General features: G+C 53.1%; 10 protein-coding genes across 10 annotated transcripts; 4 read left to right on the forward strand and 6 right to left on the reverse strand.

The window, feature by feature from the left end:
- Positions 1-1,514: 1,514 nt before the first annotated feature.
- On the reverse strand, positions 1,515-1,977 carry BP01DRAFT_352818 (uncharacterized protein). The gene has a single exon (XM_025574025.1). It carries the CDS (start codon positions 1,874-1,876, stop codon positions 1,520-1,522), a length of 357 nt encoding a protein of 118 aa, XP_025435299.1. The 5' UTR covers positions 1,877-1,977; the 3' UTR covers positions 1,515-1,519.
- Positions 1,978-3,980: 2,003 nt separating this feature from the next.
- On the forward strand, positions 3,981-4,478 carry BP01DRAFT_75449 (acyl-CoA dehydrogenasea family protein). The gene has a single exon (XM_025580078.1). The coding sequence runs from the start codon at positions 4,054-4,056 to the stop codon at positions 4,426-4,428; it is 375 nt and encodes a 124-aa protein (XP_025435300.1). The 5' UTR covers positions 3,981-4,053; the 3' UTR covers positions 4,429-4,478.
- A 258-nt stretch (positions 4,479-4,736) lies between these two features.
- Positions 4,737-6,400, forward strand: pox1 (putative fatty-acyl coenzyme A oxidase (Pox1)). The gene is made up of 2 exons (XM_025574026.1): positions 4,737-5,577; positions 5,634-6,400. The coding sequence occupies exons 1-2, from the start codon at positions 4,915-4,917 to the stop codon at positions 6,309-6,311; spliced, it is 1,341 nt and encodes a 446-aa protein (XP_025435301.1). The 5' UTR covers positions 4,737-4,914; the 3' UTR covers positions 6,312-6,400.
- A 257-nt stretch (positions 6,401-6,657) lies between these two features.
- BP01DRAFT_287708 (acetoacetyl-CoA synthase) lies at positions 6,658-9,002 on the forward strand (the record flags this gene model as incomplete). Its single annotated transcript, XM_025571508.1, has 5 exons — positions 6,658-6,768; positions 6,822-7,837; positions 7,901-8,355; positions 8,432-8,772; positions 8,838-9,002. The coding sequence occupies 5 exons, from the start codon at positions 6,658-6,660 to the stop codon at positions 9,000-9,002; spliced, it is 2,088 nt and encodes a 695-aa protein (XP_025435302.1).
- Positions 9,003-10,004: 1,002 nt separating this feature from the next.
- Positions 10,005-11,672, reverse strand: BP01DRAFT_332240 (major facilitator superfamily transporter; the record flags this gene model as incomplete). The annotated part of the gene is made up of 3 exons (XM_025573079.1): positions 10,005-10,674; positions 10,744-11,112; positions 11,182-11,672. 3 exons carry the CDS (start codon positions 11,670-11,672, stop codon positions 10,005-10,007), a joined length of 1,530 nt encoding a protein of 509 aa, XP_025435303.1.
- A 1,911-nt stretch (positions 11,673-13,583) lies between these two features.
- On the reverse strand, positions 13,584-14,667 carry BP01DRAFT_75496 (uncharacterized protein). The gene has a single exon (XM_025580079.1). It carries the CDS (start codon positions 14,560-14,562, stop codon positions 13,750-13,752), a length of 813 nt encoding a protein of 270 aa, XP_025435304.1. The 5' UTR covers positions 14,563-14,667; the 3' UTR covers positions 13,584-13,749.
- Positions 14,668-15,567: 900 nt separating this feature from the next.
- Positions 15,568-16,409, reverse strand: BP01DRAFT_370803 (uncharacterized protein; the record flags this gene model as incomplete). The annotated part of the gene is made up of 3 exons (XM_025576629.1): positions 15,568-15,983; positions 16,036-16,231; positions 16,281-16,409. 3 exons carry the CDS (start codon positions 16,407-16,409, stop codon positions 15,568-15,570), a joined length of 741 nt encoding a protein of 246 aa, XP_025435305.1.
- Positions 16,410-17,266: 857 nt separating this feature from the next.
- Positions 17,267-19,732, forward strand: BP01DRAFT_388378 (uncharacterized protein). Its single transcript, XM_025577824.1, has 2 exons — positions 17,267-18,891; positions 18,947-19,732. Exons 1-2 carry the CDS (start codon positions 17,381-17,383, stop codon positions 19,716-19,718), a joined length of 2,283 nt encoding a protein of 760 aa, XP_025435306.1. The 5' UTR covers positions 17,267-17,380; the 3' UTR covers positions 19,719-19,732.
- A 177-nt stretch (positions 19,733-19,909) lies between these two features.
- BP01DRAFT_378891 (uncharacterized protein) lies at positions 19,910-21,943 on the reverse strand (the record flags this gene model as incomplete). Its single annotated transcript, XM_025577105.1, has 1 exon — positions 19,910-21,943. The coding sequence occupies one exon, from the start codon at positions 21,941-21,943 to the stop codon at positions 19,910-19,912; it is 2,034 nt and encodes a 677-aa protein (XP_025435307.1).
- Positions 21,944-24,214: 2,271 nt separating this feature from the next.
- On the reverse strand, positions 24,215-26,302 carry BP01DRAFT_388380 (HET domain-containing protein; the record flags this gene model as incomplete). Its single annotated transcript, XM_025577825.1, has 1 exon — positions 24,215-26,302. One exon carries the CDS (start codon positions 26,300-26,302, stop codon positions 24,215-24,217), a length of 2,088 nt encoding a protein of 695 aa, XP_025435308.1.
- Between the last annotated feature and the right edge of the window lie 341 nt (positions 26,303-26,643).

A 26,643-nucleotide genomic window follows, 5' to 3' on the forward strand; every position in this document is an offset into this window, starting at 1 on the left:
GTATCAATTAAGACTGGCGAAGATTTTTCTTTCAGGGTAACGTTCCGCAAGGATGCAGTCAATGCTGCCAGGTCATTCGCATTGGCTCCGGTGCTGGATTTGCGCGGTGGGTTAAATGTAACCGGTCCCTTCGCGCTTTCTCCCTCATTTGTGCTTGCGGTGATTTCTGCTTGCGAGAGAATCGTTGTTAATTAGCTTCTGCTAGTATATAGATGCGGGGCGACTCACTTGTGGTAGACATCTTGACTTGGAGAGCGTACAGAAAGAACAAAAAATAATGTCAAGTATGGTCTTGTCCTGCTATGCAGAATGGTTTAGAGGCAGGGAATAGTATTTTTGTCTAGCAAAGATCATTTGAGTCATACGGAACACAGTACCGCTCGAGACAGCCTGTTTGATATCATTTCGTAAGTTCCAGCGCCGCTGAATCGCATGCATTGCCTCATACTGATGATTTGAAGCGGAGGATGTCTGTACTTCAATCGTCATCATTCTCCCATTACCCGGGATTTCTCAATCCGATTGACGCATTTCTATCACGCAGCCACTTTGTTTCACGCAAAAACCAAAATGCTCAGGAGGACGATACATGCATATTTATCGCCTTTGCAAAAGTCCGATGATTGCAGCCCAGATTCCGTATCCGGTCAAGCTCCGTACCTGCGTGCACTCCGACAAGCACTCTCTAGGGCTTGTCGGAGCACGTGGCGCGTCTGCGTCTGCGGCAAATAGGAATCAAGCATACAATCAAGGAGGAAGCGAAGGACTTCAACTAGCACATCATCGTAGAACGAAAAAGAAGATTTGTATTATACCCATCCCGTAGCGACACACCGTCATCTAGTTCCGGGAAATGCCACTCGAAAAGAAGAGGATGTTGACACCTTCGGGTTACGGCATTGCCCCGTCGTTATATGCGGTCAATGCTGATTATCATACGATACTTACTCCTCACAGGAGGCAATGGCACAAACAAGAAGCGCATTATGGGCTGGGGGAAAGGGGAGCCCGGCAGAGGGCAGTAGTGCATGCTGTGGAACACGCGTGTGCTAGCGCAGACTGCGCCGATGACTTCGCCGCACCGACTGATGGATCTACTATTTGCCTGGAATCATCGTCCTCATCCAGAAGAATAGCTCGAACAGGAAGTGGGCTCCAGATGTAGCCGGATAGTATGCCCATTGTGCTTCTGCGCCATCTAGAAGAAACATTACGAGCGTGTGAGGCCGCTTTATGCCTGCGGCCTATGGGTAAAATAATTGACATAGATTTCAGGGCTGGAGGACTGGAGTCAACGATAACACATGAACCTCGCGATTAACATCGGAGTCAGCTTGCGAGTGGAAGACAGGTTCCATCTTCAGATCAGACTTCTCCATCAGACATTGTGACAACGCTTGGTCACAGGTCAGAGACACCGGCAAAACATCACCTTGACTCATGAAGAGACACAGCGCATAGAGCAGACCAGAAATGGTCCTCAGCAAACATTACCCCCTACTCCTCCCGCCCATCCCAGCTAAGCCCTGGTGTGATCGGTGACCTCCACCTCAAAATCATAAGCATACCAGCGATCTCCCTCCCACTTCATCAACTTCCCGAATTTGTTATACTCATGGTGGCTGCGCTCCGGCTGGGTCTGCTCGCTGGAGAATTTGCCATTGAACCGGTAGTCCATGCCATGGTTGTTCAGCAGAGTGGATCGATGGCCGACTTTTACGGCGGCCGCGTCCGGGTTGGCGCACAGCTCGTTATACAGGCGATTCGTTGCGTTCTCATATCCAATAAGATCAACCTCCGACCAGTCCTTGGCATGTTTGCCCTCCCAGTGGGCGTGGACATTGGTTTTGTAGTGTTCAATACGGGAGGTCGCCATGATCAGTAGGAGTGGGACGCTTCAGAGGTCTTCCTTCTGCTTGTAGCTATATCAGGGAATTGCGGGTATGTTCCTGAAGGGTAGTGCACTTGTTTGTCCTGGCACAGAGCCGTTTGTATCATTAGACGACCGGGGGAGCAGTTGGTTTTATCGTCCCATGACATCAGGAGGGAGTGGCAAATGGCTGGGTCAGATGATCTGCTGTAAGAGGGGAAGCCGTGACATCTCAGATCTTATATTGGATGTGGTGAATATGAATGGGTACCAACATCTCACATCGAGGCCAATATCAACCGGTACTCGCACAACGATGGGGGACAGAACGGCAGCTGCCGTCATTACTTCCATTCAAGCCAATCAGGTTGTGAATAAGCTCGTAAAGAACCTAAAATCCACAGATCTAGAGTGGTCTGCCAGACACCTGAAGAATACCTGTAAATGGTCTTTCTTTGTCAAACACGAGTCTGCGCTGATTTCGCTTATTCAGGACCCACGTTATCTAGCTATGCTATTACGTATATTGTTGCCGTGCCAGTCCGGCTCGAAGCAGGCCGGCATTTTGACCTTCCAACTGCGCACATACTAGCATTCAGGATCGCTCTAATAGATGTAGATAAATAATGTCGCTGTTTATACACTACATTTGAGTTCTACCCCTTGCAGCGGAACAGAGGTTCGACCCCAGGTGACATGCGGATATCATCCATGCCTGGGGGATTGTAGTGAGATTGCCCTCCTTATAATACCTCACATTGCCTGTATCCTCATGAGTAGACATCTTCATGTCATGCTACAATCATAAACAGTATTGACGGTAGTAAGAGTCTATCAGAAGGATAAAAGCGCACCTCTCTTAAAGAAGGACCCGCTCCGCACATTGAGCTTGTCTCTACTCCGTATACAGTAGGTCTTTTTCCTATTTGTTTTGATTTGAACGTTCTCCCAAATCCTCTCTCCAATCATCGTCGCCGTCGCTCCACTTCTTTCATGCCCAACACGCGAAGCGGCAGGTAGCCCTCGGATTGAGAGACTCTGTATATCTGATATTGTCGGACAAGTCCGTCGCCATCTTGACCGGCTACCAGGAAGTCTTTATAGAAATTGACCCTGTAAAACTGGCGGGCTGTCGACAGCTGTTGGGTGATACCTAATCAGTTCTAAACCTCAAGGCCATAGTTGGACGATTAACAGTGATGTGCAGTATTATTGACTCGCGAGGATGGTGCGCTTTTCACCAGGAATTGTCGGTGGGAAGAATCTTACGGCCGCCGCCAGAATACGAGCCACAAGCGACCGTCATCTTCGACTCTTGCCGCTTGCCTTGGCTTTGGTCCACGAGCTCGATATTTGAAAGTGCAAAGTTCACCACCGAGTTAGGGATCTCTTCCATAGACATCTACTGAGTCTGCCAGAAAATTCTGCCTTGCGGTTGCGTGTCTAAAGGACAATAAGTCGAGGAGGTATTTCCGATCTCTTGGTACAGCAGGTGCCAGCCCCGTTTGAGAGCCAATTTCATGTGAATGATCTCGTGGTACGCCCTGTTCTCGAAAATCAGCTGCTCGAAGTAAAGAAGAGCCCGCTAGGCCCTGAACGCCCAGTGCCAATCTACACGCGTTGATCCACCAATGGTTGGATATGACTTCTTGCTGGTCAGGCATTGCAGAACTTTACGGCACGACAGAGGTGAAGCGAAGCGTTGCTGAACGAGGGTCTCAGCTCGAATTATTAGTTATGCTGCTGGCCCAGCTCCACTTGGATCATCAAGGCATGTGAGAGTGGATCATCCCGTGTGGTTATAAGTGATGGGCTCGGGGTGGTTCCTTATAGCTTATCGACTTTCCGGAGAATATTTTTAGTGGGTATCACTTATCGCTTAACTCAGCTCGTGATGGACAGTACAGTTAATCCGATGTGGCTCGGTAATGATCGGGCCGATGGAGGATTAAATTTGCCCAATCGGCAATTGTGCCCTCCGCCTTGAGGCATCAAGGCATCGACACGCCTTTGCCTCGGTACTTACTGCATTGGGAAGGGCCGACAGCCGTCTCGACCGAATGCTCAACCAACTTGGTGGCCTTTTATAACGCCTTCCCCACTCCCCCCTCTCTGTCCCCCAGATTTCTTCTCACAATATCAGCTCACGATCTCACAATTCCCCAGAGTCTCCTAAGTTTGCAATGCCGTCTCCACCTCCCGATTGGGTCCAGGCTCTTAAGCCGGCCGATCCGCAGGGCTCCTCCTTGCTGCAAGAGGAGCGTGCTCAGTCCAATGTCGCAGTGGACAAGTTGGGCGAGTTGCTGCACACAAAACAAGCTCTCGAACGACAAGACAAAATTCTCTCGATCCTCAAGTCGGAAAAGGTCTTCGACAAGTCCGACAACCACACACTAGGCCGGACCGAGCGCATCCAGCGCTCCCTGGCCAAGGCCAAGCGGCTGCATCAGCTGGCTGAGCAACACCGCTGGTCCGACGCCGAACTCCTCACTGCCAATGATTTGATGTCAGAGCCTACACCGTATGGCTTGCATGCGACCATGTTCCTGGTATGTTGAGAAGGCTTTCCCCCGCTTCCAGGTCGGTGCGAATGCTAATGGGTGGTCTTTCACTTAGGTTACCTTGCGGGAACAAGGCACCCCGGAGCAACACAAGCTCTTCTACGAACCGGCCCGAAACTACAAGATTCTCGGATGCTACGCGCAAACGGAATTGGGTCACGGATCGAATGTCCGCGGGCTTGAGACCACCGCCACCTGGAACCCGGAGGACAAGACGTTTACCATTCACTCGCCCACCTTGACGGCCTCAAAGTGGTGGATCGGCTCGCTGGGACGCACTGCCAATCACGCCGTCGTGATGGCGCAGCTGTACATCAAGGGCAAGAACTACGGTCCTCACCCATTCGTTGTGCAGATTCGCGACATGGAGACGCACCAGCCGCTAGAGAACGTCTACGTGGGCGATATCGGACCGAAATTTGGATACAAGTAAGTGAGGAGTGGGAGGGTATGTGGTAGATGATACTGACTGTGAGCAGCACAATGGACAACGGATTTCTTCTGTTCAACAAGGTCAAAATCCCTCATGTGAACATGCTGGCCCGCTTCTGTCGCGTCGACCAGACAACCAGCGAATACCAGCGCCCGGCTTCTCCTTCCCTGGTTTACGGTACCATGACCTGGGTCCGGTCGAACATTGTCCTCCAGGCGGGCGGAGTCCTTGCCCGGGGTGTGACCATCGCCACCCGGTATTGTGCCGTGCGGAGACAGTTCCAAGATCGCGACGCGAAGAGCCACGAGGGAGAGAACCAGGTGCTGAACTACAAGATGGTGCAGATCCGTCTTCTGCCCTTGCTTGCGTCCATGTATGCCCTGCACTTCACCGGTCGGGGCATGCAGCGACTCTACGAGCAGAACCAGACCCGCATGAAGGCTGCCTCGGAGCCGGGCCAGGACAAGCGCGGGGCCGGACCCGAGCAGCTGCGGGCGGGAGCCGATCTGTTGGCTGATCTCCATGCTACCTCGTGCGGCCTCAAGGCCCTGGCCAGTACGACGGCTGGAGAAGGTCTGGAGGTGTGCCGTCGTGCCTGTGGTGGTCACGGCTACAGCAGCTTCAGCGGCATTGGGCCCTGGTACTCGGATTATCTGCCTACGCTCACGTGGGAAGGCGACAATTACATGCTGACGCAGCAAGTAGCCAGATACGTAAGTGGTACTTCCTTTCAATATGCATGCCAAGACACTCGTGCTAACTCATGCAGCTTCTGAAATCCGCCCGCGCTGTGCTTGCCGGCAAGGGAACTAGCAACGACACCTCGCAGATCCTGCAAACCTACCTCTCGCGTCGCGACAAGGGAGCCTCGTTTGACATTCTCGGCAATGATGCGGACATTGTGGATGCCTTTGCATGGCGTACGGCCCACATGACCTTCGAGGCCCTCAAGCACCGTGACGTGGAGAAGCGCTCGTGGAACAGCCTCCTGGTTGATTTCTGGCGCCTGTCGACGGCGCACTCACAGTACCTGGCGGTCAAGAACTTCTACGAGGCTGTCAACTCGCAGGAGGTGACATCGGCGGTGGATGAGGCGACGACGGAGGTGCTGCAGAAGCTGTTCCGGTTGTATGCCCTGCACACCCTGGAGCGAGAAGCGTCGGAATTCTTCTCGTCGAGCGCGGTGACGGTGCGGCAGATCGGGCTGGCGCGTGAGAACGCGGTGATGAAGCTTCTGGACGAGATCCGGCCTCACGCGGTGCGGTTGGTGGATGCCTGGCAGATTCCGGACTGGCAGCTGGACAGCAGTCTGGGCAAGTATGACGGCGACGTTTATCCTGATTTGTTCCGCCGGGCCAGCCAGAACCCGGTCAACGATCTGGTCTTCGATCCTTACCCCTGGAATGCGGCGGTGCTCAAGAACAGCCCCCCGAAGAGCAAGCTATAGTCTTTGCTATAGATCTAGATGTCTAGACTAGAGGATAGAACGTGTAGAACGGGATAGAATCGGGTAGAGACTAATCAGTATAATTCTTTCATCATACATACACTCCTCATTGATTTGAATCACCATCAATAGTTATCATCCAGACTGCATCGGAAGTACATATGTAAGGGAGAGATCGGCCGGCCTCGGGTAAAAGGAGAATGCGGGGGAGGACAGCACATGCAAGGGGGAGGGAGTGACTTGGCTTGCGTTGTCTCATCTCTTCGCTTCTTCTTCTCTCGACTTCACCTCTCCTTTGCCATCCATCATCGTTCCCATTCCAAACAAGCATTCTCAGCATCTCACAATGACTGCCCATTCCTTCCCCCGGAAGCTTTGGGAGCATTCCCACCCCGAGTCCACCAGCATGGGCCGCTTCCACCGAGCCTGGGAGCAAGAACTGGGCCGGTCAATGCCAGTGGGTTTGCTTACACAGGTCGAAACACCTGATCAGCTAATGCTCGCTTCCAGACCTTTCACGACCTCTACCATCATTCCATCACCCATCGCGCCGCATTCTGGGACTTCTGTTGGCGATACTTCAACATCCTGCACCAAGGCACCTACACCTCTGTCGTCGACGAGTCCGCCCGGATCGATACCATTCCGCATTGGTTCCAAGGCATCCAACTCAATTATGCCGAGAACATCCTCTTCTCCGGTTATGGGTCGGTCGCCAGCACCGTCGGCAAGGAAGACGACAAGGTCGCCGTCACCGAGGTGCGCGAGGGAGGCCACAAGGAGGCCAGCCATATCACCTGGGGGAAGCTACGCCGACGCACCGGTCGTCTAGTGCAGGCGATGAAGGCGCACGGGGTGAGGAAAGGCGACCGCATCGCCGCCTGCGCCAGCAACAGTCTCGACACGCTGCTCGTCTTCCTGGCGACCACCGCGCTGGGCGGGATCTTCTCCTCCAGCTCCACCGACATGGGCGTCAAGGGGATCCTCGATCGACTGCGACAGATCAAGCCCCGCTGGTTGTTCATGGACGACCAGGCGTTCTACAACGGCAAGGCCCTTGACCTCCGACCGAAGATGCGGGAGATCGTGGAGGGCATGCAAGGGATCCCCGAGTTCAGCGGCATAGTCGCGCAGCCCCGATTCGTCTCGCACCCAGCCGATGTCAGTTCTCTGGCGCGAACGCTCCCCCTCGCCGTGTGGGAGGGGCTTGCGATCGGGGACACTCTCGTCTTCGAGCAAGTCGAGTTCCGAGATCCCTTCCTCATTGTCTACTCGTCCGGCACCACGGGCCAGCCGAAATGCATCATGCACTCGGTCGGAGGCGTGCTGTTGAATGCGTACAAAGAGCTCGTCCTGCACCACGAGATGGATGCAGAGAGCGTGGGCCTGCAGTATACCACCACCGGCTGGATTATGTATATCTCCATGATCAACACTTTGCTTTTCGGGGGTCGGACCATTCTCTACGACGGGAGCCCTTTCCTGCCGGAGGTAGCGACGCTGATCCGACTGGTGGAACAGGAGCGGTAGATCCCCCTCCTCAGCCAGCACTTGCTGCATGGAATAGTACAACTAACCTTTTGCCAAAGGGTAACCCATCTCGGAATCTCCCCCCGATACCTGCTGGAACTGCAGCGCGCGCAAGTCCGACCCCGCGACATTGCCGACATATCCTCGCTGAAGCTCGTAACCAGCACCGGGATGGTCCTGCCGGAAGCCCTGTTTGAATGGTTCTACGACTCCGGCTTTCCCCGTCCTGTTCGACTCAACAACATCTCCGGCGGCACCGACATCGCGGGATGCTTTGGGGTGTCGAATCCCCTGCTCCCTGTCTACGCCGGGGGGTGTGCTGGGATGAGTCTCGGCGTAGCGGTAGAGGTCTACGACTCGACCATCGAAGGAGAGAACGTGGCCGGCGTCCCGGTGCCGCTGGGCACAGCAGGCGATCTAGTGGCCACGAAAGCATTTCCCAACGTGCCTATTGGATTCTGGGGGCCAGACGGCGCCGAACGGTTCCATAACGCTTACTTCAACCGCTTCAAGGGTATAGGTTCCCCGCGCGCCCCCCTCACCCCAATCCCTTCAAAACCCAGAAAACCCTGCTGATAAGACCACTGTAGGTGTCTGGACGCACGGGGACTTTGTTTCCATCCACCCGGGGACACGACAACTGCTCTTCCACGGCCGCGCCGATGGGGTGCTTAACCCCTCCGGCGTGCGGTTTGGGTCAGCGGAGATCTACCAGGTGATCGAGGACGAGTTCGCCGCTGAAGTGGTCGACTCGATCTGTGTCGGCCAACGCCGGCCGTCCGATCCGGACGAGCGAGTCATCTTGTTCCTCCTCCTGAAGCCAGGGGTGGAGTGTACGCAGGACCTGGTCCAGCGGATCAAGGCCGCCATCCGGCAGAAGCTGAGTCCACGCCACGTGCCAGCGTTCATCTTTCCGACGCCTGAGATCCCGGTGCGTGTTACCTTTGGTTGTTCTTGTTGAAACTAAATACTGACTCCATTGGGTGTGTGATTTAGACAACGGTGAACGGGAAGAAGGTGGAGCTGCCTGTTAAACAGATTGTCTCCGGCAAGGTCATCAAGCCGTCCGGGACATTGCTGAATCCTCAAAGCCTGGATTATTATTATAGATTTGCAAAAGACGATGCGCTCGAGGGGGGGAAGAGGGGGAGCAAGCTGTAACTCAATGGCTTTGGCCTGCAGGTAGGTGTAGTAGATAGATGGATTCAGGTAGATACACACATATCTATCAAACCCCAACCCACCTGGTACAAGACATGCATCTCTTTCTACAGCATAAGCGCAGCTCCAAGCACCCCAACCGGTCCCGGAACAAAAGAAACCGAGATCCGACAACCGGCAGCCGCCCCAGTGAACAGCCCATGACCCGCATTAGAAGTCGAGCTCCAGCCCGTAGACGTCGACGAGGTAGCACCCACCGTCGTCACAAACGTCCCTGAAGCTGCATGCACGGACGCCGGGCGAGAAGCAGTCTGCATGGGGGATGCAGACTGCGCGGGGCTCTTACCCTTGCCCCGTCCCATGGCCGAGTAGTGACCAGCAGGGGTGTCGTCAGCCACAGAGGCCGGGTGTCTGTGCGCTGTCGGGCATGTCTGCGTGCCATCTGTGCAGGCTTCGGTCTTGTCTGCTGCGCTATCTACATGTGCGACGGCTGCGGAGGGGGGGAAGGGAACGGCCATTCCGCTGGCATGGATTGCATCGACACCTTCGGGGACTGCCGCGGGGGTGTACGTGCCGGAGGCGGAGATCACCAGTGTCTCAATGGTGAGATACGTGGGTTGCGCTGCAGCTTCACAGGCAGTCTGCGCCGAGTAACAGGCGGTGATATACTCAGTCGAATACTCCGTCTCAATGGAAGCCGTCACTGTCCCGACGCAAGGGTTGGCCGAATACTATGTCACGGCTTGATAGCCTGCCGCAGATCGACTTCACCAGAACCCCCTTCCCCAGGAACCAGTGGAGTGATTATAAGGCTAGGTAGTGAGTAATGAATTGCTAGCTTGAGCTAGAGGCATTTTGGTGGCTGAGTTCGAGGACAAAGTAGGGCAAATCAAGCTGACGAAGCCGGATTGCGGGCCTTGGCATTGGTATCATGGCAAATCTTTCGCGATCAGTGGAGATGGAGATAAACAAGGCAATTCCTATTGAACCGCATCTCAATGCTTAAACAACAACCTTCGACTCAGCACCATCATCAACCCCATCCGAAACTCCCCACCGCACATCCCGATACCCATTAGCAGCCAGATGATCCTTCCACTCCTGATCACCATTATCAAGCTCAGCACTCCGATCCTCGAGAACAAACCAAGCCAGCAAGGCGCCGACAACCGCGAACCCCGAGCCAATAAGAAAAACCGCCTGAGTGCCATGAAACTCATCGTCTCCCCAACTAGCCAGAATCGGCTTGAAGACCTGCGTCCCGATCGCCGCGCCGGCTTTGCTCCACGCAGCAGCGAGTCCGACCCCGTGACCGCGCAGCGCGGTGGGGAAACTCTCACTGGCAGTCAGGACAATGGTAGATCCGGGCCCGACCTCCCCCAGCGTGAGGAAGACACCGTAAAGGACAATGAACAGGGGCAGAGAGCTCTCGATGTATTTCAATGCGCCGCCGAGGACGAAGCCGAGGATGGCTTGGAGGAGGAAGCCGAGTGCCATGGTTCGTCGGCGACCGATTCTGTCCGACAAGTACCCACCGATGAAGGCTCCGGGGATGTAGAAGCAGTTGATCAGTGTTCCCCAGGCCATAGTCAAGGCCAGAGAAGAGGTTGGGTTCACGCGTCCGACGATCGTGGACGAAAAGAGGCCGAAGGGGTAGGAGATATAGTTGTACCTGCGGTGATCGTTCTCATGAGTATGTGTGTAGGTTCGCAGGAAACAGTAGGACTGGAGGGCTCCTCACAGAAACCACGATCCGCACACCCCAAGCAAGGGTCGCCAGTATCTGCGGAGAGCCAGCCGATAGGGAATCCGTTGCTCAACCATGGCGCTTTTCTTGTACGCCGAGCTAACGGCCATGCGATAGCGAAACCAGAAGATCGACAGCGGTGGAATGGCTCCCAGTGCCAACGAGATGCGCCAAACAGCGTTGTAGTGACGGACCTGCTGATGGAAACAGAGCAGCAAAAGCAACGGGACCAAGGCCCCAAATGCGAATCCCAAGGATGCTGATAAGTCGGCGATCATGGCAAAAATGAAGCCTCGCTTGCTCCGGACGGCGGATTCTTCATCCGTTGCTTCTGCTACACCGGCGCCTGCCACGGGGTATTCCCTGGTTCATTGAATTTGTGAGTCTTGCTTTTGCAGAAAGAAACTTGAGGATAAAAAAGTCAACACTCACCCTCCAGCACCCACCCCAGCAATTCCTCGAGCAATAATCAGCATCCACAGCATACCATCCTGACTCGTCCCACTAGCCCCAGCACTCAAAGCGATTCCCAGAACTAGAATAGCTGTTGTCAGAACAGCGCCCGTTTTGCGACCAAGTTTGTCTGAAACATAGCCAAAAGATAGCATCCCGATGATCATTCCCACCATGAAGGCATTGGACAACCGTGATGCCACAGCCGTAGTGAGGGCGTCGGGATAGATGACTTCCATGATGAGCTCCAGATTACCAATGATCGATGCATTGAAGCCATCCGAGCCTATCGCTAGGCCGGAGAAGATGATCATGAGAACGACAGATAGTCTCGACGATTTGGGCCGGGAAAAGCCCTCTTCAGATGCGGGAGCCGCATCGATGAACGCTTGCACATTGCTTTTCTTTTCATCCTTGCCTTGCTTGGTCTCAGGGCGACTGACCCCGGATACAGTCTGCGACGTGTCCATTGCTGTCAAGTGGTGTATCTGTATCCTGAGTGCCTGGACAGATGCAAGTGCAGCAATCTGTATTTATGCATCCAAATGTGCCGTGCCGTGCCTTGGCTGGGTCTAGATAAGAAGAGTGAGGAGACGTGCGTGAAGGTCGAAGATTCTGGCCAACCATCATGCTGGACGATAACACCGAGGCCATAGGACGGGATACTCCCCGCACCAGGTGCCTTGACCAAGAGTGGTGGTTCTATGAGAGGGGAAGTGAAGATAAGATAAGCTAAATGGCTAACTTGCATTCAAGGTCAACAGTAGATACCATGCCATATTCGTTGTCAACAGAGCAATGATGCCTTGCCTTAAATCGTCGTTAGGTGGTGCGCAAGATCCGGGTCCTGGTACGGATTCTATATCTCGTTTCATGTACCTCAACTCCCTGGGATCATGAATTCCCCATTGAGTTCTTCTTACGCCTTTATGCTACAATCTCCTGCGGCTGGAAGAAAGACGGAGCCTCCACTCATGTTGTCCATTGCCGTCCATGCATCGGAGCCAAGCTTGCACCAAAGAGCGTCAATCAGACCGGGGTGATGATGTATGTTTCCCCACTTCTCGTCTGGATCGCTTTCGTATACTTCTGCCCATTGACGGCAATAGTAGACCCGTTCATATAACGCAGCTGCAACTCCCCGCTCGCACGCGAGGTAAGATTCGCGCGCACCAGCTTCCCACCATCCCATTCGATGTTAACTAGGACATTACCCCGAGCTACTAACCCCTTCACCAATCCTTTGGGTATCGCGGAAGGCAATGCCGGTAGCAAATGGATGATTCCTGAATGGCTCTACAATAGCATTTCAGTCACACCACTAACAAACCTAAAATTCCCATCAATCTGGAATTGGTACGGACCATCCGGACGTTCGTTGGTGTTATCCAAGCTGTATAGCGTGGGGTACACCGCGAACCATTGTCTCAATTGCTCCCATACATTATCGCCGCGAAAGACCCGGGCGTATTGATTGATCAGCCAAGTCAGAGACCAGCCGGTGGGTCCAGACCCGTGGGCCACGCCTCAATCCAGGAGCACCTCTGTCGCAGCTCCAAGGGTGCTGTTCAGCAGTAGGCTGAATTGCCGACCAGGCATCAGAGCCCATAGGTGTGAAAGATCCGCTGACGCTATATTTGAACTCAGAGATCCCTTCCTTGGTGTCTAGCCAAGGAACATAGTTTGACATTTCTCCTTCGCTGTGGCCAAAGTCTGGCCAGGTTGATGTTGTCGAAGTAGCTATAAGCTCTCGGCGAGTTATTTGATGAAATCATCTTAGCCATCGTCCCGGTATTGCCTCCGGTGATATCGCCGTTGAGAAGTAGCCCTCGAACCACAGGCTCGGCTTCTATCGCATGCAGTGGTGTCCGATGTTGAAAAGGCCCCGTTCAGATGGAGTTCTCATTAATGCCCAGCACCTCTGCTCCGCCCCCATCAACTGCTGCCCCGACCCGGTCATTGCCAACGGGAATCTCTTCCTCGAAAATAGGCCATCGACCTGGTTGAGTGAACCACAAGTAGCTGCTGCCATTGAGAGAAGCCGCCACACCACAGCAGATAAGCGAAAGAAGAGACAGTAGTCAAGTAAACATGGCATATAATGTCAACTCAATATCGAAAGTGAGGTCGAATTGCTGCTTCCAACTTTGTCGCTCAGAACCATCACAGGACTATTAATGTATTTGCCCCAAGGCTACATACAACCTGTACCCTGTCTGATACGATTGCTGGACTGCGGTAGGTGGAGTAACATATCCCCGCACGACTCCTGGATGTTGGTTATTCTGAACTGGTTCGGGTAAGTTGCGTCCGGTAGGATCTGCAATGGCCTTCGCCCCTGATAAAATGATAGGTCATACTTGCCTGGAAGCCCGTGGTGCACTGGCTTGGCGGCGCGTACCTTCAGTCACCTCAGGCAGCCGGTGCCTCCTCATTCTACGATCAGTGCGAATGGAAGGTGCCCGTCAGGGCCTTTACCAATCAGCATCCGGAGTCAATGAGAACGTGCAGACATAAGCCTGCAAGACCCAACCTGTGGGTGGTTGTTCAGAACAGCATGAATGGGCCGATTTCGTTCTCATTCTCTCGAGCATACCTGATCCATTGTCCCACGCCCCAGTATTCCGGTCGAGCCCAAATGGCGCACAAGAACTGCAGTGCAGTGTGATTACACCAGGCACCAGTTGCAGCGATTAAGTCGACAAAAGCCCTCTGAATCATGGCTTGCCTGTGCTCATCTCCCCAGCACTCGGTTCCTGCAATGAACAGGGGAAAGAACAACACGTGCGAGAAAACATGTGTGGTATCTTTCGCCAGTGATTGGAGATCATGGAACAGAACGGGCAGGTATGTGTGGAGGACCCGTTCGGCGCCCCGGCGAAAAGCCAGGGCTTGTTCCACATAAATCAGACTAGCATAATAATGAACTTTGACCATAGCATTGAAGTGGCTCTGGGTCGCCTCGTCATGCTGGGCGGCAGAGGCAGCCGTCACACAGACCTGCCTGTAGGCTTGTTCCACTCTTTCTCGCCAGCCTGTCATTTCTTCCTCCTCCACCTCGTATCCCCTGCCGTACAGCTCGTAGTTCGAACGCTCCACGGCGGTGACTTCACTGATGAGGATTGTGAAAGCCCAGAGACGATCTTCGGCCTTTGACTGCAAGGGACACTTGGTTCTCGGCTGCTGCCGTGAGAATGACACCAGGTTCTTGAATATTTCGAAGTCTTCCACCTCCTTCACGACAAATCTTGACAAAACATCGTCGGACTGCTTGCCCCTGTTTCGGGCTTGATTCCATTCGATCATCGCACGGCACGCCTGCAAGTGAACGTTCCAATTTGTGGAGTCGGGGATAAGCATCTCCTCGTAGCATAGGGCGACCGCAGTGGCCAGGATGATCGTCAAGGCCGAACTCCCGTCACGGGTAGCTACCTTGACCTTCACACAGGGGTGATTGACTTCGCGACTGATCGCTTGATTCAAAGTTTGGAGAGTGCCATTCCTGAGAACAGGGTAGGCCCGGTGCGCCACAATTGCCTGTGCACTACCAGGAGTCGCTGTGACCGACAAATGCGCAGCGGCGAGACTGAGAAGCGACAGCCGCAGAGAGACGGAGCGACCGGTAAGTGGGAGAATGGCGATTCTCCATGGATTATTGACGCTATCCAGCCAAGTGAGACGGGGAACCACGACGGTGTGAAAGTAGCGGAGGAGCTTGTCGCAAAAGGCAGCCGACGAGTGATCCTGGACCAGACTATAATCACTTGTAGGAGACGGTGCTTGTCGCGAAATGGCTTGACCAGGGTTTGCGAGCCCGATGGCCTGACATCCTGTCTGCTGTTCTGCGGCCGAGTCTTCGGGGCGGGATGCGACCGTAGGCTCCGCGGACAACTCGACTAAGTCATTGGCGGTCTTTTGCCAAGTTGCGGTGGACTTTTCTTGCCCATGTATTTCCCGTGCCCTGGTATGTGTCCATTTCAGCTGAACGGCGTCGAAACCGGGACAAGAGAGGTTGCGCGAGGAGCATTTGTGGCAGTGGGGGAGGGTGCGGTCGCATCGAATGCGCCGCTTGATGCACCGGCGACAATCTGCGGCCTCGTGGTTCGTGTTAGGGAACGGATCGGGCGATCAAGCGAGCCAAAACACTGACCTTTGGTAGCGAGGGAGCGATCTGGGGGTAGGGAATTGATGCGAATATTCCGCATTTTGTTAAGAAGAGGGGAAGTGAGGAAGAGAAAGAGAAAGAGAAAGAGGAGTGAGCAGGCGATGAGAACAACAACCGCCCCCTCCCCTCCTTCCTAATGGAAACTAGTCTACCTTAGGGCCTGAGGCCACCCAGCACAAGTAACTATAACTACTTAGAATTTAATCCTGGTTGGCTTTGCTTCTCTTGCCAAAGTATCGCGACGTGTCTCCCAGAGGTAGATCGACGATTGACTCTTGCAGTAGCAGATGAAACACAATATACCATCCGATCAGTCCAGCAACAAAGCACGACGCCCCTCCGGTTTTCTTCAACGCTACCGAGGCAGCGTGATGTCCGTCCGCCTCAGCAAAGTAACTTGCAGCCACAGTCAAGAAACCCAGATCCACCAGAAAGAACACCGCAATATAAGCGAGATTGCTAGCGAGCGAGGCAATCAGGAAGGTAAACACGAATACGGTCCACAGAATCATGAAAAATCCCAGTGCGTTGTTATACTGCACCGTATCCCCCCCATATGCCTTCTCAATGCCAAAGGCGGGAGTGAGAATGGCACCATACCCTGCATAGAAAAGTCCTTCGATATGTGAGCACAGAAGCCTGGCCGGAATCATGGGCATCCCACTTACCAAAGGCACTAAACACCGTGTATGCGAAACCATTCCCAATCGAGAGCTCCCACTGAGCGGTCACCACCAGCCCAAAGGCCGCAATGAAGAAGAAGTTCGCAACGAATACATTGGTCGTCGTCACCCCACGCCATTCCATCAAACTCAGCGACAGTGTGGTCAGAGTTGTGCCAAATGCACCCAGAGCAAGTGCAGACTGGGGAATGGCGTTAGTGATGAGCATGAGGGTGATGGGGGTGACCTACTCCGGCGCCTAAAGACTTCACCGACCTGGTCGTCTCCAGGTGATGAGAGCCTTGGCGTTCTACGTCTAAAGACGATGCGGGCCCCTTGGTTTCATTCAAGACGTGATTGATTGAGTTGGTGGCGGACATACTGACTACTATTCGCAAGTATGTTCAGGAGTAAGTAGTTGATAAAGACTTGACTCTGGGTTGCGCCCAGGGCCAGATATATGTAGTCATTGTGTTCATGCAAATTTGCAGCGAAGATTGCATAAGTCGCACCTCATATTAACCTTCAATGGCGAAGGAGGACCAAAATATCGTGCTGTCGATCGAAGTTCATATACATGCTTCCTTGTATTCTATAGAGTAACCTCTCGGCCGACACGGATCGCATAATAAAGTCACGGATGAGGTGCTCGGCTGACTTTCGGGATGGATTAAGCTTACCCGCTTGCCCTGTCCCGGGAAACCACTCTTAAAGACACGACTCTTCACCGTGTCGCTCATGTTGTACCGATAGTACTAGTATCATCCGCTAACTCCAGAATGAGTGGGATTATGGAGGGGTGCCATGTAGCAAGGGGTTCCAGCGGTGTACCACAAAATATATGTGCAGTCGGCATAATCCCCGCAATGATCACAACTCATCACTGAAGGGCAAGGATCAGTAACCCACAAATATAAGATTCTCTCCAGGTGGGTAGGTGTGGGCGATTCCAGTAGAGTGATGCTGATATTCAAGCCAATAACTTACCCCGTGATTCACCCAGGCAAAAGTCAGGCAGACGGAGTCGATGGGATGAACGAACTAAGCCCCAGCCCAGCCAAGCTCAGCCCCAGTCAGAGAAAGGCTCAGAATAGATTGTGGTGGAGCCCGCAAGTCGAGGGGATTTGAGGGTTTGGCCAATCACGGGACCCCAGAGGATGCGGCGAGGCTCTTCGCATGGCGCTAAAAAACATTCTGAGTGCCAGTGGGCTGAAGTCAGACAAACCAGTGGAGGAAGGAATCCCCTTTCAAAAGTCGCTCCCATTGCTAACATTCATTCACTTTGGATCTGTTTCTGCCCCGCATACCTACCATGTGGTGAAAAGGTGTTGAGCTGGATGGCACCCTCAAGATGAGCCTTGGGGCGCTATGGGGAGGACAAAAGGGTCCGACAACCCACACCACCGATCTTGGGAATGTTCACCCCTGGACTCCCTGGGATACTACAGCCACGGTCGCGGGATGGACGTCTCGGATCCCCTTCAACCCATTTTCCAGAAACCAGGCTCGCAGCTTCACGCGGGCGCGACGTCCGCCGGGTCAAGAATGGATGCAAGCCGCGGGGGTCTGCGCTTACATTGCCATAGCGATAACGAGCATCAATGTCATCTTCATCCTCATTGCCGTGGGAATCGGTTATTCCAAACCACACACTGCTCGCAGCTTCTCTCGACTGCAACTCTACCATGGACATTGTAATCGGACGAGTCACTGGGCGACCGCCATCCATATTGTGATCAACCTCTTCTCCACTGCCCTTCTGGCGGCCAGCAGTCATGCGATGCAGTGCGTGGGGGCGCCCACCCGCGAAGACGTCGATTGGGAACATAAGCATCGCCGCTGGCTGGATATTGGCGTCGTGAGCTGGCGCAATTTCCGCATCATGAACCCTAAGCGGAAGATCCTGTGGTTGTTGCTTCTCCTCAGCTCCACTCCGATCCATATGCTGTACAACTCGGTGGTGTATGCGTCGATCGTAACCTACAATTATGCCATGATCCTGGTCCCCAGTGATCTGACCCCGACAGAGTCACTCGTCAATGCCAACCACACCGAGGCCTTTTACACAACGGTGGGGAGCACACCCGAGACGATTCTGACGGAGATCTTCAATGGGACCTTCACCAGGATGACCAATGAAGAGTGCCTCGACAATTATGACGTGCAGTACAACACCCAACTCAGCACCCTGATCTTTGTGGCCGACCGGCAGTTCTTTCACAATGAGAGCAGCATGAGCGCGATGATGGATTACTATGGGACGATCTACGACTACACCAACGACCAGGGGAGCGACCAGGCCGAGGCGGCGATTGCGAACAACAACTGGACGGCTCAGGGCCTCAGCTGGAAATACTTCTCTGCCCCATATATAAACGACACTCACTACGATGTCTCCGAGATTCCAATATCCCACTGCCTGGCCAAACGCGCAACCCAGCGGTGTGAGTTGCTTTTCAGTCCCTCGATCGCTCTCGCCGTGATTGTCAGCAACATTATCAAGGTAACCTGTATGTTTCTGGCGGCTCGCATAGACCGACCAGGCATTTTGCTGCGGGTGGGGGACGCCGTGGCCTCGTTTCTCAACCAGCCGGATATCACCACGCAGGGTCGCTGTCTCCTGTCCCGGAAAGATATGAAAAGAGGCCCCGACCCTTGGGAGAAATCACGCGGTCGGGGAGGTATCTTTCGACGAGGGATACGATTCCTGCGATTACGCAAGGGGACAGACATACCTTTGGAAGATCTGAACAACGAATCTGATCAAGAAACCACGCCGAAAGCTGCGTTTGAAAAGCTACCAAGCCCCAAACGCTGGTTCCAAGCTGCCAGTTGGACACGCTGGACGATGACCTTTCTGCTGTCAGTGCCCTTCATTCATTCACGAACGCCTTCACTGACCTCCTTGCCACCTTAGATTCTCCATATGCATTGCCGGTCCCAGTTGGTTCTATCGTGCACTCGTCCGCCTGGGTGAATGGTCTCTGGAAGACCAATGGTACCTGGGCATGGGCAGTCCCAATTACGAAACGAACTTCAGCTTCGGAACAGACAACATTCTCGTCCTGGTGCTACTGACCAATTGGCCCCAGCTAGTGTTGTCGATTCTGTACTTTGTCTGCAAAAACCTGCTCTCCTGCATGTTGGTCACGGCCGAGTACAACGATTACGCGATGCAGCGCAAGCCCCTTCGCGTGTCCTGGCCCCGGGGCAGCCAACGATCATCCTACTACCTCTCTTTGCCGGCACGGTACAGCGTGCCACTACTCGTGATGTCGGCGGTCCTGCATTGGCTCCTCACCGAAAGCCTGTACCCGGTGGACTGGAACGTGTACAGCGTGTTCGGGGAAGTCGACTACGATGACTCGCCCAATGGCTGCGGCTTTTCACCCCTGGCGATTCTGCTGACCCTGATCCTGCTCGGGGTGTCGCTATGCGCACTGCTGATCCTGGGTGCGCGGCAATTCAAGTCCTCCATGCCGTTGGCCGCGCATTGTAGTGCCGCCATAAGTGCTGCGTGCCATCCCCCGGTCGGAGATGAAGATGCAGCCTTCAAACCGGTGATGTGGGGTGAGGTCGTGCATTTTCATCATCAGACACATCCTGTTCCAGAAGGCCCAGCGATTGGCCATTGTACATTTACATCGCAAGCGGTTGTTACTCCTTCCTTGTCTCGTGTATATAAGTGACAAAATTTATCGACAATCTATCGAGATGAATAGAGCATCAGCCCTTTCACCCCCTCTGGTTACTCATTTACAAACCTCTCAAAGCTAGTCTGGTGTTTTGGAGAGATAACTTAACTCGAAGTACTAGAGTATGTATATTCAGCTAATGAGTAGCAACATATGGTTCCTGACAGAAATGGGGCTATCAGCTATTAATTCGGCCCAACAACCTGCTTCATGATCACACCAGCCTTGCGTAGCAACCGGACTTGATGGCGGTGCTTGAGAACGGCAAAAGCGACCCCAACTGGGCGTTCTTCTCCGGTCATTTCCGGGGATCGGCGAACGTCCTTGATCTGCTCGTAGAGATGCATGTAGATCTTCATGGAATCGTGCAGGTACTGGAACCAGGGCATGTCGAGGACGGATACCTCGCTGTTGAGATTATCTAACAACTGCGACAGGACCACTCCCACGCTTGGCCACCTTCTCATCGCACGCTGCCCGGCCGCGACTGATTGCGACACCGAAATGATACGATCGATGCGAGCTGGGTTCCCCCCTTCTTCATCAAGCATGCGAAAGATCTCAGTCATGATAGGAACATCACCGTGGGGAACCCAGGGGCGGCGTCGTTCTCGCTCCTGGCAACTGAATGTCAGCGACGGGGCGTACGATGAACGCTCGGTGGGAGGCTTACCCCCCATGAACATCGGGGTGTGAAGGCGAATGAGCTGCTCCAACTCCGGCCAGGTCCAACCCGTGGGTAGGGCATTCTCGCATGCCGCGGCGTTGTAGAGGTGGATCATCCCCAGTAAAGCGCACGAATCAGTGGCCAGATCCAGGAAGGTTCGATACAACTTCGTCCGATAGTACCAATAGATCTGCCCGCAACTATACGGATGGCAGGAAAAGAAGCCAAAGCGTCGTTGGGCGGGGAGACCCAGCCACATCCGCTTGATGTTGACATTGTCTTTCCAGACCACATTCCTGATCTCCATCAGCACATCCTCCAACTCACCGGGGGGCTTGCCCAGCTTCACCAGTGATTCAATCTGCTTCATCGCGGAGTCGGCCCACTTCTGGTACTGTGCAAACGCCTGTCCCACCTCCTTGCCCATCACCTGCCGAACTTCCACGTAAAGATAGGCGGCGAAAATCAGTTCCAAGTTGACTGAACCGGCGTCCAGCGCGCGTTTCCACAGAAACGACAATGAATCGACGACCCCATGGTTGTCGGTGGGGTGCATCCTGTCATAGAGGCTGCGTTCACGTATAAACTCCTCCAGAAGCAACGCCACCATCGTGCACCGATCCGTATCGGTCATCTGCTCTGGCGGTTCACTGAAATCCAGGTCGGGAGGCAGCCGGTGCAGCAGCGTGTCGTCCTCGCCCCGCCAGTCCCATCGAGTCATCAGATCTCGCAGGGCAACATTTATAAACTGCCAGTCCTTCAGCATGTGGTGCCAACCGCGCGCATCCTGGTCACCTCGAATCAGAATTTCATCCAGGATCAGATTCAGATCGGAGTTACCGGGGTTCCACACCTGATGTGCCTCGTCGAGATGGCCGAGTGCATACCGCAACAGATGCTGCGCAATGTCCATCCCGCTATCGGTGATGAGGGAAGGGGCCTCGAGTTGAACAAAACCCCCGTCCCGATACTCCGTCCAGGCCCGCACAACCCGGTCACGGATGCTCCACAGATCTTCCAGCACGAGGATCACCGTGAATCGAGCGTCCAGATACTCGTTGATTGGGATTCTCACCTGTAACCCTGCTATAGACTCTACGGGGACGTCCAGATCCTCACCATAGATTCGCGTGATGCGTTCCTCCATCTCAACACTGCCATAGTCCTCCCACTCAATGTCAGGAATGATCGGCTTGAGGGTCTGGTAGATGGCTACGAGATTTCTGAAACACTCCCAATGACGTCTGCTCACTTCCGAGTCGCCATCGCGAGAGAAGAACCTGTCGCGGGCCGCGCGAATTTCCAGGAGCCACCGAAGGCTCTGAAGAGCAGCCAGAGGTACACGGTCGGCATACTTCCGCTCGACAATGTTACGAGCCAGGCCCACAAGTTGGCACATACCAAGCTCCGTATCACCCGCGGCATAGCGCTTGCAATCACGGTCGGCCACTACCAGCCATGTGACCACGACTCCGAATGTCTTCTTGTACTGATGATAGATAGTCATGTAGGTGCTTGAAGCGCGTGAAGCGGTCGCAGTGCTTGAAGACATGATGTGTGTGGTGTCGGTGTGTTAAAGTGGATGAAAGATGGTTGAGATATGAAGTAGATGACGATTTCTTATATAGGTCTGCATTGTTCGGGATTTAGGGGTGTTTTACTGTAACATATTATTAACTACATACTCTCGTCATCTAGCTTTGTCAACAAACGACAATCGTCGAAAGGGACTTTTTAACGTTGAGGAGTTTGGAATGGAAGACTCCGAGCAGATGGACGATTTCAGAAAACAGAAGCAGAGTCCCATATGGCTTCGACAGAGAGCGTGTGTTGTGACAGCTGTAGCTGCATTCTCACTCTCAAGGATGAATACAATTCATGTTCTCAAGAAGCCTATACATTCGTGTCATGTTATTCTGGAAAATGGCCCGGACAAAGCAATGATCATGACAGGGTACGTGACATAGAATGGGGATTCTGTCAGTCCAGGTGTTGTATTAGGCCTGGATTCCCCCTTCCCCTCTCCCCCCAATAATGAACTTCTTGACCTTAGTAATATCACTGCGACCTGCGAAGCAATGTTGAAGGTGTAGGTATCTGATATTGCCAAGACAGCTATACTACTTATACATTCGACTACTCGGTAAACAACGAGGTTCTCCTCCCACCTCGGCCTAGTCACGCGGCCAAAGAGCACATATGATTTAATTAGCCTGGGTCGCCTGTTACTTCCATTAAATAATTTTCTGGGTCCCGAAACCGAAGATCCAGCCTTGCCCTGAGTGGATGGGCGCCGGGGAGCGGGAAGAGATTGCCGTTCTCACGGGCAGACCTCGCAAGATGGAAGGATTGATAAGAAATCCTCCAAGAGATAGACTCTGTACCGGTTACAAGGATGAACTCATGCTGCGGTTTAGGGTTATTTGATAAGTGGAACAACCATGGATTGGCTGTGTAGGCTGACCCGTAAATGACATCACGACTTCGTCAATCGGTGATGCAGAGACCTTCACATATAAAACTGCCTTTTCGTCTCGCACCATCTACACCTTCACCAATTAATCCAAAACGGCACAAACATTACATCCATAATGACGTCGATTCAAAAGGGCTACACATCTCTGCGCGGGTCTAGCAAAAAGGAAGAGAAGGACGAGTCCGACACCTTGCTTAATAAAGACCCTGTGATGGGCAATGGTATGATAGTATCTCTTTCCTCCTCTTTCACGTTGCAAAAGGGGACCTGATAGCTGATGATACGGTTACATGCTGTAGATACAAGCAAACGTGGCTCCTTTAATGAGCTCGACTTTCCACACAAAGATTACCACGATGGTCCAGGAATGTACGACGAGGATGATGAGAATCCCTCTGACGCCGTTCAGGATGCGATTCCGGCCAATCCCTCCTGACCAACGGATGAGTTAGACAATAAGATTTGCTTAATGATGAGAAAGTGGAAGGTAGTGTAAATAGGGTTATGAAGATTCTGAGGCGTTGAATCCGGTGGTCAATCTCCGTGCTTAGCTTGTACCTTATTCGAGCTCACCGCGAACACAGCACTAGTGGACAAACCCCTAGGGTTAATATTCTCGCGATACTTTACTTGGACATAACGACGGAAATTGGTTTCTACATCTAAAATGATTTTCCATTCGCACACTACGTAAAAACATCCATCATATCTCTAACAATAGAGAATTCACACAATGTTGGCCGGCCCCGAGAGAAATCAATGCAAGATGTGCCATCGTTCTATCAGTATGGAAAAGGCAGTATCGTGCGTGTATAGTCAAGATCTGGCAATCGGGAGCGCAGCCGATGTGATACCGGCACTAGGGCTAACTTCCCAATCACACCTGCGAGTCAGTACACGAATAAGCCTGTTACGGCTCCGTCGGTGGAAACAATGTACGCTTACGTAGGCTCGCAAATCTGGGCAGTGTAATCAAGGTTCCGTGAGGTTGGCACAACCTGAGTCTTGAGAAGACTTCGAGATGGATAGCCTGCTTATCGGCTCACTGAACCGTGCTGGTTTGACCCACTTCCTGCAGCGCGACTTCAGTTGGCGATTCAGCATAGTTCCTCTCCATCATTAATTATAGCGTGATCGGTAAGCTAAGCAGGTCGTTACTGTAAGCCAATCGTCAGTTTGACTTGCATACAACAAGAGCTCACTTGTATACCTTTCCAAACCTCCTTAAATAATTGCTCAGGAAAAAGATAACGTCGAAGGAATGGGCTTGAACAATGAGGCTCAACAAGCCGTGGTATGCTACAGTGCTCTGGTGGAAAGAAAAAGCCATTGAACAAGCAACCCAGATCATCCAAGCTCCACTTGGATCCTCTCATGGTTAAGCCCCTCCCAGTGGTCTGCCAAAACTCTTGCAATTCCTTTCCGAAAACATCTCCCTTCTTCTCGTCGGATCCACATGACATTATAGAAGGAACAATCCGGTTGCGCTTGATCGCCAGATGGATGCTCATCCAAATCCCATTCCCACAGCGCGAAGTGGGTCTCACCCCGGACTCGAGCCTTAGATATGCTGATAAACTCACATTGCCCTTGTTCATCTTCTTCGCTCGTCGTACGATCACTGGATAAGGCCCCAATCCACTTTCCTTCATGATCACGAAGGCTATAGGCGCCGGTCATGCGGTGTCTCAAGCTAGGATGGACAGTTACCGCTTCCGCTTTGTGAAGCCAGGCTCGGTCGGCGGTGAAGTGTAGACTTGGACTGTACTCAACCGTGTCCATGTGCTGCTTGGCTGTGGTGTCTGCGACTGGAAACGGATAGGGATACATCTCGCTGGAGGACGAATGCACATACACCTGAGTGCTGCCTTTCGAGCGGGAATGAGCCGTCCAGCCGCGTGGCATACGGCTCTGGTCTTGGAAGGTTGGAGATCGAGTCACTTTCGGTAATGCGGTTGTCGTGCCCGCTATTGTGGTTTTCCATCGGATAAGAGGTTTTAGCTCGTACCGAACGGAGCTGTCTCTGATATCTTTGTAGAAGTCATTTCCAAAGCATAACCAGAGGTCTAAGAACAAAGAGCCTTTTGCATTCATCCATGACCAGCTAGGCAATTCAAGTTCGCGGGGGTTGCGTTGTTTGAGAGGTTCTGGACTGCGTTTATCGGCCTCCCACAGTAAGGCAGCGTCGAAGAACAACTCGGGCAGTCCGAAATGAAACCCTGTATGGAAGCCCTGCTGCATAATTCTGGCGATCCCCTCGAATGCTGCAACGATGTCGTCGTCCAAGGTCAAATTGCGTTTGTTGTAAAGCATCACAATATGTGCTAATTGTTTCAAGCTCGGCCAGGTGGGTAGTTCAGATATAAACCCCGGGTAGGTCCGGTGTTCGACGGGCCCACTGATCGAGGTTGTTTGATGTCCGTGAGCAGCACGCAGCCACTCCTGGCTCTCAAAGCTTCCACAAATCATGGTGACGGTCCCATTGAACACGAGGAGGCGCCTTGAGAAGAAAGCTTCCTGAAAGGTCCAGCCACGAGTTTGCCACACTGTACCCCGGCACTCCGTTTGATGCATGAAATCCACAATATGCTCGGTCATCATCACACAATCGGGGAATTCCAAGTATCGGCACAGGATGTCCCGACGTCTGGTGCAGTCCTTGATTCCGGGAATCCCAGAGTTTCCATCTATTCCCTCACCTGCAACAATGGTGAGATATGATCGAGCATAAATCAGAGACATAGCCTTGATAAATAGCCTCTTGGTTGCAACGTCATCCTGGACAATGCAGAGGCAGTCGGTCCACAGATAGGGACACCGAAGCTTGGAAGCCAAATGCATTGCATCCGTGATGGTCCGCGGGATGGGTTGATCATGTTCCAGTAACAGAGACCCCGGCTGTTGCAATGCTATTAAATTCTCCGTGGTGGTCTGAAGCATTTTCACCCCGCCCCACACATAGCTGAGTGCAATGTACTGTGGGGTCATGCTACAAGGAACCTGTACCAAGCACTGCTGCTGCAAGTCGATCAGGTACAGCCATTGGGGCAGCCCTGAAGAGATCTCCGGGGGCCACTGTGGGACCTCACAGCCAACCTCACAGCCATGACAATGATCGCATGCTGTGATCCATTCGCGGATCATACTGATCTCGATCCTATGAACATCCATCACCCGCCCGAACGGACGTCCGTTGAGGGGGCTGATGCCCTCCACTGGAGAAGTCGGTATCAGCATTGGACCCCTGCTATCCTCATAATCCGTTCCGCATGATGTAAGATCGCAGAAAAAGTTCTTGCCGTCAAATCTGAGACGGGCTTCCAAAGCACTAATCTCGGATTCAGTGATCAGGCCTGTTTCCAGTAAAGCTGGAAGGATCGATTGGCAACATCTGCAGTCTGCTCGCGCTCCGATTCTCTGAAGGCTCCCCAGCATTATGGATGGATCTGACTCCATTTTTGTTTTCGCATTGCGCTGGCATGTTATTACGAACTGTCCAACTTTCTCACATTGCGTGCAGTATCCAGATGGCGTGTCATCTGAATACTCCATCGTTCAGAATTGGTCTGGTGCATAATATCTCCTAAAGCACCACCAACTTCTTCTCTAAAGGATTGAAGGTGCTGTAGTACCTGCAATCCATAAATCAAAATGGGACGGCAAGGCATGCGGTATCTTATAAGACGCGATTGGGATCATTGCCGCTAGCCACGTCAGCAATTCTAACATCAGAATATGATATGTGGTCTAGTCTATTCTACTGCGAGGCGGTCCGG

The sequence above is a fragment of the Aspergillus saccharolyticus genome, assembly GCF_003184585.1.
Source record: "Aspergillus saccharolyticus JOP 1030-1 unplaced genomic scaffold BP01scaffold_2, whole genome shotgun sequence".
Taxonomy (NCBI): domain Eukaryota; kingdom Fungi; phylum Ascomycota; class Eurotiomycetes; order Eurotiales; family Aspergillaceae; genus Aspergillus; species Aspergillus saccharolyticus.